Raw genomic sequence first — 10,666 nt, 5'->3', positions numbered from 1 at the left:
AAGTACCTGCTGCTGGAGGAGACAGAGAAGCAGGCGGTGAGGAAGGTGCTGGTGGAGGAGAGGAGTCGCTTCTGCTGCTTCGTCGCCATGCTCCGCCCCGTCGTGGTCGGTGTCACATCCCAATGTTGAGTTGATGGCATGACAGTCTCCTCTGGTCCATAATCAGAAGGGTGTGTGTGTGTGTGTGTGTGTGTGTGTGTGTGTGTGTGTGTGTGTGTGTGTGTGTGTGTCAGGAGGAGGAGATGTCCATGCTGGGTGAGATCACTCACCTGCAGACCCTAACCGATGACCTGAAGAGCCTAACCATGGACCCACACAAGCTCCCGGCCTCCAGTGAGCAGGTGCGTCAAATCATTTAAGGATTTCCAGGCCTGGAAATGTTTGGAAAGAAAAATGAAGCTTGAAAATGTTGGAAAAGTCCTGGAAATGTCATGTACAGATAGCATCCAGGTCCTGGATCCTGTCAGCCAGGTGCTGGGGTTCATGATGACAGGTGATGGTTGTAAATGTGATCAGGTCTTTAAACTGGAACAGTGAGGGACCATCAGCAGGTCCAGGATGAGGCCAGTAAACTGAGGGACCCAAACTGAAGCAGATCAAGGACACGTTCTGAGAAACCTGCTCACTGCTTGCTTCTCCTTGAGTTACTGCACAAATGTTGAGTGCACGTCTCTGTCTGTCCAGGTGATTGTGGACCTGAAGGGCTCAGAGTGCCCCTGGTCCTACCAAACCCCGCCCTCTTCACCAAGCACCACAGTATCAAGGAAGTCCAGCATGTGCAGGTTGGTTCCATGATGCAGTAGACTACCATCGATGGCCTTGTTGATCCTCTGCTGCCTCCTTGAGGTGCTGAGGTGGAACTGCAGCCTGTGTTGACTCAAATGCCAGAATGACTGATTTCTGATCAGCTTTGTTTAAGAGGAGGAGGAACTGCAGCTGCGTCTCCACCTCAGCATCACTGTACTGGAGCAGTTCCGCTTCAGGGGGAACCAGTTTGTGGGTGCTGGTCTGGTGAGCTCATTGTGGCCTAGCAGGGTGGAAACCTGGTGCCTGTTTTGAACAGTGAGGCTGTTGCTTGAGAGTTACAGGGAAGTACGAGGCCATGATGAGTGTCAGAGTCTGTGACAGCGCCTCCCTCTGGTCCCTCTGCTCCTCCAGCAGCCTGAACAGCGTCAACAGCAGCGACTCTCGCTCCAGCAGCTCCCACTCCCACTCCCCAACCTCCCACTTCCGTTACCGTACCTCCTCCTCTTCATCGGCGCTCCCCCAGCAGATGCCGGCCCGCCTCTCTTCAGTCTCCTCCCACGACTCTGGCTTCATCTCCCAGGATGCTTTTCAGTCCAAATCACCTTCGCCAATGCCCCCAGAGACCTCACAGGTCAGAACACCCTGAGACGTCAACATGGATCCACACACACGCACGCGCGCACACACACGTGCGCACACACACAGGCACACACGCGCGCACGCACACGTGCGCACACACACAGGCACACACGCGCGCACGCACACGCGCGCACACACACAAATGCACGCGTGCACACACGCGTACACACACACGCGCGTACACACACAGGCACACACACACGCGCACACAGAGGCGCACACACACGAACGCACGCGCGCACACACACACGTACGCACACACGCACGCATACACGCACGCACACACACGCGTACACATGCACACACGCGCACACACGTGTACACACACGCGTACGCGCACACACACGCACACGTGCATACACACACACATGCACACACACACACGTACACACACGTGCACACACACGCATACACACACGCGCACACACATACACACGCGCGCACACACACGCGTACACACACACGCACACACATACACACGCATACACACACGCGTACACATGCACGCACACACACGCGCGCACACACACAGGCACACACGCGCGCACACACACAGGCACACACGCGCGCACGCACACGCGCGCACACACAAATGCACGCGTGCACACACGCGTACACACACACGCGCGTACACACACAGGCACACACACACGCGCACACAGAGGCGCACACACACGAACGCACACACACGCATACGCACACACGCACGCATACACACACACGCACACACACGCGTACACATGCACACACGCGCACACACGTGTACACACACGCGTACGCGCACACACACACACGCACACGTGCGTACACACACACATGCACACACACACACGTACACACACGTGCACACACACGCATACACACACGCGTACACACATACACACGCGCGCACACACACGCGTACACACACACGCGCACACACATACACACGCATACACACACGCGTACACATGCACGCACACACACACGCACGCGCACACACACAAGCGTACACACACACGTGCGTACACACACACAGGCACACACACACGCGCACACTCAAAGGCGCACACAAAAGAACGCACGCGCGCACACACACGCGTACGCACACAAGCACGCATACACACACACACGCACACACACGTGTACACACACGCGTACGCGCACACATGTGCGTACACGCACACACACGTACACACACGTGCACACACGCGTACACACACGCACACACACATACACACGCGCACACACATACACACGCATACACACACACGCGTACACACACGCATACACACACGCATACACACACACACGCGTACACACGCACGCACGCGCACACACGTGTACGCACACGCGTACGCGCACACACACACGTGCGTGCACGCACACACACGTACACACACGTACACACACGCACACACACATACACACGCGCACACACATACACACGCATACACACACACGCGTACACACACGCATACACACACACGCATACACACACACACACGCGTACACACGCATACACACACGCATACACACACACACACGTGTACACACGCATACACACACACGCATACACACACACGCATACACACACACACACTCACATACACACACACGCATACACACACTCACATACACACACACACGCATACACACACACACATACACACACACACTCACACTCACATACACACACACACATACACACACACACTCACACACACACACACACACACACACACACACACTTCCTGATCACTGAAGGTGCAACAGGAGATTCAGAGCTTCAGACAGGTCTGATGAGAACGCCCGTTCCCTGTCAGTGGCTGAGCAAACACACAGGCTCTTAAATTCGACCTGTTCATATCATTGAATATGATTTTAATTACTATTAATAATCATTCTGTTAATGTAAAACATTTATAACTCATAAATCTGGTTAGTTTAAAAAAATTCCCTAAAACTTCTTTTTTTTTTTTTAGCAAATTGCCCACGATTTTCTTCGGGGTTGGTAGGGTAGTGTTTTTTACTGACTTCTTGCTACTAGCCCCGCCCCCTGTCATCCATCGCTCTGATCACGTGCAGCTGGAGGTCCTCTTGCCACATGTTGCACCTTCTACTCCTCCACATTATGTTGTGTCCCCCTCACCAGTCAGAAATCTTCTTTTTCTGCCTCATTAGTGTTTAATTGGTTTCAATCAGCACCACCACACTGCCCCCTGTCAGCACGGCGTGGCACTGCAGGCTCAGGACATCCATCACCTCCATCCTCCATTCTTCACCTCCTTCTCCTCCACCACCACCTCACCCACCTCCTCGCCCTCCTGTTCATCTGTGTCTCCAATGTGGGCGTGGTCTCGTTCAGGCTCTGGCCTATCAGGAGACTTCCCGCCACTCTGCTCCACGATGATCCCGTCATCCAGAGTCCCATCCTGGAAGGTTGATTTTCTCTTTCTCATTTGCTACCATTTTTTTGTCCGGTTATATAGAAACACGAGAGTCATTTTAGCAAATCACTGTGTTCTTCATCCTCACCTGTCACCCAACTTCATAATGTCACAGCAAGAGTTGACAGTCCAGGAAACAGACCAGTTCCCTGGAGAGACGGAACCACCAGAGCACCAGACCACTTGGCCAGCTCCGGGTCCAGCTGCTCATTCAAGACAAGGCGACAGGATTTGTCTTTGTTGACTCTGCACAGTTTTGCTTTCAGTGTATTAAAGCCTCAGATCAGGAGGTTTCAGTGCAGCGAGCCCCTTATTTCTGGGCTTACTTGGAATCCATTTTGTAGTCATTTTTATATTTCAACTTACAAAATGTTTACATTCATGAAAGTTCTCATCAAACATCTCAGGAGCTCAAACTGCCCTGAACTCCAAAGCACAAAGTTTTTACTGTGGCGCTGCGTGACACTGGGCCCTGTCAACCTCTGCAGGACTGGGCCAGACCAGGACCGTATGACCAGCCGGTGGCCAACATGCTGAAGAGGAACAAGGACAGGAGAGAGACTACAGATCCCATGAGCCCCCAGGCCACTGATGTCACCACAGCAGGGGAGGACCAACACGGGGTTAGAGGAAACCACCCATCCACCAAGGTGAGATGGTGTTGGTGTTAGGCCAAATTGGTGTTTAGGTGTAACCTTGCCAACCAACGCCATGATCACATGACCTCCCTGTGTGTGTGTGTGTGCGTGCGTGCGTGTGTGTGTGCACACGCACCTGCTGACCTTCACAGGAGGACAGGGATACCCATGAGGAGTTGGCCAAAGCTCTGGCTCAAGGCCTTCAACTGGACATCCAGGGCTCCAGCAGAGACTCCCTGCAGGGCTCCAGCGGCTACAGCAGCCAGACCAACACACCCTGCTGCTCCGAGGACACCATCCCCTCACAAGGTGACGCGCACACGTCTCTGCAGCCATTTTTGTGAGGTTGTTTACTGACAACATAGAAAGGTATTTACAGAAGAATATATATATATATATATATATATATATATATATATATATATATATATATATATATATATATACTTCTGTAAATACCTTTCTGTTCTCTACTCTCTTATTATGCTATCTCTTGCTATCCCGGGACCTGAGTTCAACTGTCGTACCACCCACATGGAAATGTGAGTGGTACGACAATAAAGATCCTTGAATCCTTGTCAACCACAAACAAACAAGATGGCGTGTATTTTAGGGTTGATCCCATCTGAGCGTGTAGAGGTTTGGTGCTGAGATGCTGACGGTCCCTGGTCACTGCAGCTGAGCTTGCGTTCTGCTCCTCCACAGATTCTGACTTCTACTCGTCAGGTCTGGATCAGGACGGTGAACAGCAGCCGCCGCCAGACTTCAATAAGTCCTCCACTATCCCACGCAACAGCGACATCAGTCAGTCCTACCGCCGCATGTTCCAGTCCAAACGTCCAGCCTCCACCACTGGCTTGCCCTCCAACCCCTCTGCAGTCATAACTCCAGGAGTCGCCACCATCAGGCGGACACCGTCCTCTAAACCCAACCTGCGACGTCCATCTGGTGGCCTTAGTTTGGGCCCCATCCCAATCAAGCCCCCCATGATCCCAGTCAAGACCCCCACAGTGCCTGATCATCCCAGTTTCCCCAGCACTCCACGAACCCCGGTGAGCCCTCCAACTACCCCTCTGTCATCAGGTAGTGGGGGGGCCTTGTCACCAACGATGGGTCTGTGGGAAGTGCAGCAGCGAGGGTGGGGGACAGATCCTCCCACCCCTCCACCACAGCCAGGCAGTCGCATGTCAGATTTGGAGCGCCAGCCGCTCCCAGAGCTCCTGGAGGAGACGGAGTACGGAGATGTGGAAGACTATCTTCTGGCTATCCGGCGAGGCATCAAGCTCAAGAAGACCACCACCAATGACCGATCGGCACCAAGTATTCGCTGAGACACGAGGGTTGGTGACTCGAGCCAAACGGCTTCCCTGTAAATTCAGTAGTTGAGCTCTAAATGGGACACCGGCAATTCACAGCTGCAAATCAAAAGCTGGAAATCTGCGAAGGAAGCATCCGCTTCCATGAGGACTGATCTCAAAAAACTCCCAACACGTCAAAGGGTTATTTCTTTGTTATGTTGTGAGATCAACAATGACAGTTTAACATTGAAGGGAAAAAAACTCAATCAACAGTTCTGGAGAGATTCTGATGCTCATGCTGGACGGAGTTCAGCTTCCACTGGAATTTTAAACCCTCTGCCCCAACAGAGCATCGCAGGGATGTTTCAAACCAGTAAATAAGTTCTCAATGTCCAGTTCCCTCGTCTCCAGGTCAGGGACCTGAGAGCAGGTGTGTGGTTCCCAGCAGCTTGAGGTATCAGCAGGTTCAGTTCTACATCAGATCCACCAGTAAACACCAGACCGGTGGATGGTGGAGGTTCAGTTCTACGTCAGATCCACCAGTAAACACCAGACTGGTGGATGGTGGAGGTTCAGTTCTACATCAGATCCACCAGTAAACACCAGACTGGTGGATGGTGGAGGTTCAGGTCTACGTCAGATCCACCAGTAAACACCAGACTGGTGGATGGTGGAGGTTCAGTTCTACATCAGATCCACCAGTAAACACCAGACTGGCGGATGGTGGAGGTTCAGTTCTACATCAGATCCACCAGTAAACACCAGACCGGTGGATGTTGGAGGTTCAGTTCTACATCAGATCCACCAGTAAACACCAGACTGGTGGATGGTGGAGGTTCAGTTCTACATCAGATCCACCAGTAAACACCAGACCGGTGGATGGTGGAGGTTCAGTTCTACATCAGATCCACCAGTAAACACCAGACCGGTGGATGGTGGAGGTTCAGTTCTAGAGCCTGAAGCTTAGTGGTGGTGACCTTGAAGTCATGTGACCCTGGTGTAGCCTGGTGTGTTTCTACCTTCTCTTGGTCTTTGACCTAAAGACCTGTCGTCTCCCAGTCCCGCTAGAAGTGCCAAAAGCCTGCGTGCTCTGTTTCATTGACACTGTAGTGTTGGGTCTTCCTCATGTGAAATGTCGTCAGCTGATGACCAACGGAAGTGCGATTGAGTCTTGATTGGTCTGCAAAGTGACCTGGAGGCCGTAGACCGATGTTCATATGTTTGATCCAGAGTTTCAGATGCTTGTTTGAAAACTGAGCTTCTATTGCAGATGTTTAAGTCTGAGTGTTTTGGCCTTCGTCTTCTCCAGCCATCGTGTGTGTTAGCATAGCCCTGGATGTGAGCCCATGGTAGTAACAGCTGCTAGGATGCAGTACTGAGTGGTAGTGCACAGGCCTGCTATACCTTGAATACTTGATCTTAGTGTCCAGTTTCAGCTCTAAAGAAACCCTTCAGGCCTCAGTCGTGAATACGCACATGCACCAATTTGACCTTTCACACCATCATATTAGTCAGTTTTGTTGCCCTGATTCTTGTCTTGCAGGAGACCAAGGAAGAGTGACCTGATGGCAGTTTATAACTCCGCCCCCTGACACCTACTGTACTACAAGCTAACATTTTCATGCGATGATGAGATGATGAATGGATGGATGGATGGATGGATGGATGGAGGATGAATGGATGGATGGAGGATGGATGGATGATGAATGGATGGATGGATGGATGGATGGATGGATGATGAATGGATGATGGATGGATGGATGGATGGATGGATGATGAATGGAGGGATGGATGGATGGATGGATGGATGATGAATGGATGGAGGGATGGATGGATGATGAATGGATGGATGATGGATGGATGAATGGAGGGATGAATGGATGGATGGATGATGAATGGATGGATGATGGATGGATGATGAATGGATGGAGGATGGATGGATGATGAATGGATGGATGGATGGATGGATGGATGGATGGATGGATGGATGATGAATGGCTGATGGATGGATGGATGGATGGGTGATGAATGGAGGGATGAATGGATGGATGGAGGATGGATGGATGATGAATGGATGGATGATGGATGGATGAATTGAGGGATGAATGGATGGATGGATGATGGATGGATGAATGGATGGTTGGATGATGAATGGATGGATGATGGATGGATGATGAATGGATGGAGGATGGATGGATGATGAATGGATGGATGGATGGATGGATGGATGGATGGATGATGAATGGATGATGAATGGATGGATGGATGGATGATGAATGGATGATGGATGGATGGATGGATGGATGGAGGATGGATGGATGATGAATGGAGGGATGAATGGATGGATGGATGGAGGGATGATGGTGAAAAAAATCCACATTTAAAATTGTAATTACATTTGTAAATATATTGTTGGTGATTGATGAAAGAAATCTTCAAATGTGCCATCCATCCATTTTCTACCCAACCTTCTTGCTGGGGGGCCACAGTGATGACCACTGCTCCACCTTGCTGTTCTCAACAAACAAATCTGGTAATTCCTAGTTTAGATCACCACCTCCCCACCAACTTCTATCGTTCCTCCATTCACAGCCAAAACAACGCCAGTGATCACATGACCTCATTGGGTGATCTACTTAAATGACTCCTGATTTCAGAGGGAAACTGAGGAGACCCTAACCTGCACCTGTGTGGGAAATGTCCTCCAGGGGAGATGTTGGGTAATCTTGCAGACTTGTAGTCGCCTCCTGCTGGTCATTAGCAAGAATGCAAGATCAAAGTACTTAAGTTTTAGCTTCATTTTTGTACCTGGAGGTTACCTCCACTTCTTTTATAGTCTAGATCACAACAGTGTAGCTTATTCTAAATCACCTTGACCTCCATGATGGTGCCAGAGTTTGCTAACAGATCCGCCTGAAACCCTGATTAACTGTAGATGCTAGCCCAGACACTAGCCCACTAGTCCAGACACTAACCAGGATGCTAGTCCATATGCTAGCCCAGACACTAGCCCACTAGTCCAGACACTGACCAGGATTCCAGTCCATATGCTAGCCCAGACACTAGCCCACTAGTCCAGACACTAACCAGGATGCTAGTCCATATGCTTGCCCAGACACTAGCCCACTAGTCCAGACACTAACCAGGATGCTTGTCCATATGCTAGCCCAGACACTAGCCCACTAGTCCAGACACTAACCAGGATGCTAGTCCACATGCTAGCCCAGACACTAGCCCACTTGTCCAGACACTAACCAGGATGCTAGTCCACATGCTAGCCCAGACACTAGCCCACTTGTCCAGACACTAACCAGGATGCTAGCCCAGACGCTAGCCCAGACACTAGCCCACTTGTCCAGACACTAACCAGGATGCTAGCCCAGACGCTAGCCCTGGCTAGTCATGATGCTCATGTATAACATATATATCAAACGCTGAGAGCTTGTGGTTATTAAATGTCCAATAGCCCAACTAGATGAAAATCTAGCTTGTGCTAGCATTAGCTTCACATGCTGAAAGTCCCTCATTGATGCTAAAAATTAAATTATGCGGATTCATTTAAATGTTGTCATCCACTTTATTTGTGGTGTTTCTAAACACTGAACTTATAAGTTTAATATGCATGTTCTTTTCTTAGTTGATCTAAACTATTTAATCGTGTTCTTCCTAGTTTCTCCAACCGCCGTCATGTCCGCCATGGCAGCGGCTCCAGGCCGCTATGACGATGATGTGGTTTTGGTTTGTGAGCGCAGGTGTCGTTGTGGCTGAAGCGATGACAAGCGTATGAAGCCGAATGTTCGAGCCTGCGCGGAATGATTGCTGCACACTGAGAACCAAAGAAAGTCTTCAGCATTTGGTTGCTGCTCAGTTACACAACTGATAGATGCTGGAGTCACTGAACTTGGTTCCAGACTCACTTTTCTCTCAGGCGTGTTGCCATGACAACAAGCCAATTATCTGACAGCATATGTTGACAATGCTTTTCTATTTTTTCTGTTTAAGTCTCACAAATGTGTTTCTGAAGGGTGTGATGTTCTGCGTCCACGTTCTTTCTTGGTCTGGCCATCTTCTCCTGGTGTTGCTTCATACTGGCCCGACATCGTTTTATCCAGGAAGTCGATGTTTTCATGGTCACCCAGTGAACCAGAATCAGGATCCGACTCTGAAGTGGTTTTAATGGGAAATTTCTCCACAGTTGATCAACATATTCATGATTGACTTCCCATCAACCTGTAAGTCCTCGCCAACACACAGTGGTCCTGAAGTGGCTACTTCCCGTTAGCCTGCTGCTATCTGGAATTTGGATCAACTTTCCAAATATCATATTTGATGAGTCGTTTTTTTAGTTTTACTCATATTTGAGGGAAAACAGTGAAATTTGCTTTTTGTTGAGGTCATAAGACAATTGATACCTTAATGTGTCCATGACTCACAGCCACAGCTGCAGCTGGCAGCACACACATATTTTAACAAACTAATTAACCCCCCCCCCCCCCACACACACACACACACACACCATATCTGTGTGACGGTTCCTCAGCCATCACGGACATTTGTATTTCCTACTGACCTCAAATGCAGCGTATGACAATGGTGACATTTCACCAGTTCTACTCCAATGTGCCAATAAATCTGCCAATCTGAGGATTTTTTTTTTTTTTTTGGAAATCATGACCCGTTGGTGAGGAATCACGTCATCCATGAAATCTTTAAAGAGTTTAAGGAACATCAGAAACTGTCTTTGTGAAGAGAATCGTGGCCCACGTTTCTTTGCTCTAACCCTTCTTTGTTTACTGTCCACTTCCTGATTCGGGCTCCAGTTTTCTATGTACATGAGTTGTTTTGGCTAAAGAATAAATTTGTGGCATATAATGTGCGTCTGATGCCAGAGGAACAAGTCACCATTGTCTTTTTA

The 10,666-nt window shown here is 49.8% G+C and overlaps 1 protein-coding gene across 3 annotated transcripts in view; it reads left to right on the top strand.

Moving 5' to 3' along the window:
* The window catches only part of LOC147240190 (protein MTSS 1-like), a 33,856-nt gene extending 23,204 nt beyond the window's left edge, over positions 1-10,652 (top strand). For 2 of the 3 annotated variants that reach the window (XM_086193925.1, XM_086193926.1), the window contains exons 8-15: positions 1-105; positions 234-341; positions 685-782; positions 1,159-1,378; positions 3,550-3,807; positions 4,304-4,465; positions 4,606-4,762; positions 5,159-10,652. The exon at positions 1-105 is cut by the window's left edge and continues 53 nt beyond it. In XM_086193925.1, the coding sequence (XP_086050051.1) occupies positions 1-105; positions 234-341; positions 685-782; positions 1,159-1,378; positions 3,550-3,807; positions 4,304-4,465; positions 4,606-4,762; positions 5,159-5,784 (1,734 nt within the window). In that variant the 3' untranslated portion in view covers positions 5,785-10,652. The remainder of the gene's footprint in view (positions 106-233; positions 342-684; positions 783-1,158; positions 1,379-3,549; positions 3,808-4,303; positions 4,466-4,605; positions 4,763-5,158) is intronic. The other variant, XM_086193927.1, reaches the window with a different exon arrangement.
* The last annotated feature ends 14 nt before the right edge of the window (positions 10,653-10,666 follow it).

Source organism: Aulostomus chinensis, chromosome 22, assembly GCF_037954235.1.
Source record: "Aulostomus chinensis isolate RoL2024-O1b breed Wild chromosome 22, RoL_Achi_v1.0, whole genome shotgun sequence".
Classification (NCBI taxonomy): domain Eukaryota; kingdom Metazoa; phylum Chordata; class Actinopteri; order Syngnathiformes; family Aulostomidae; genus Aulostomus; species Aulostomus chinensis.
The sequence above is the reverse complement of the archived record's forward strand: the minus strand, read 5'-3'. Positions and strand labels throughout refer to the sequence as shown.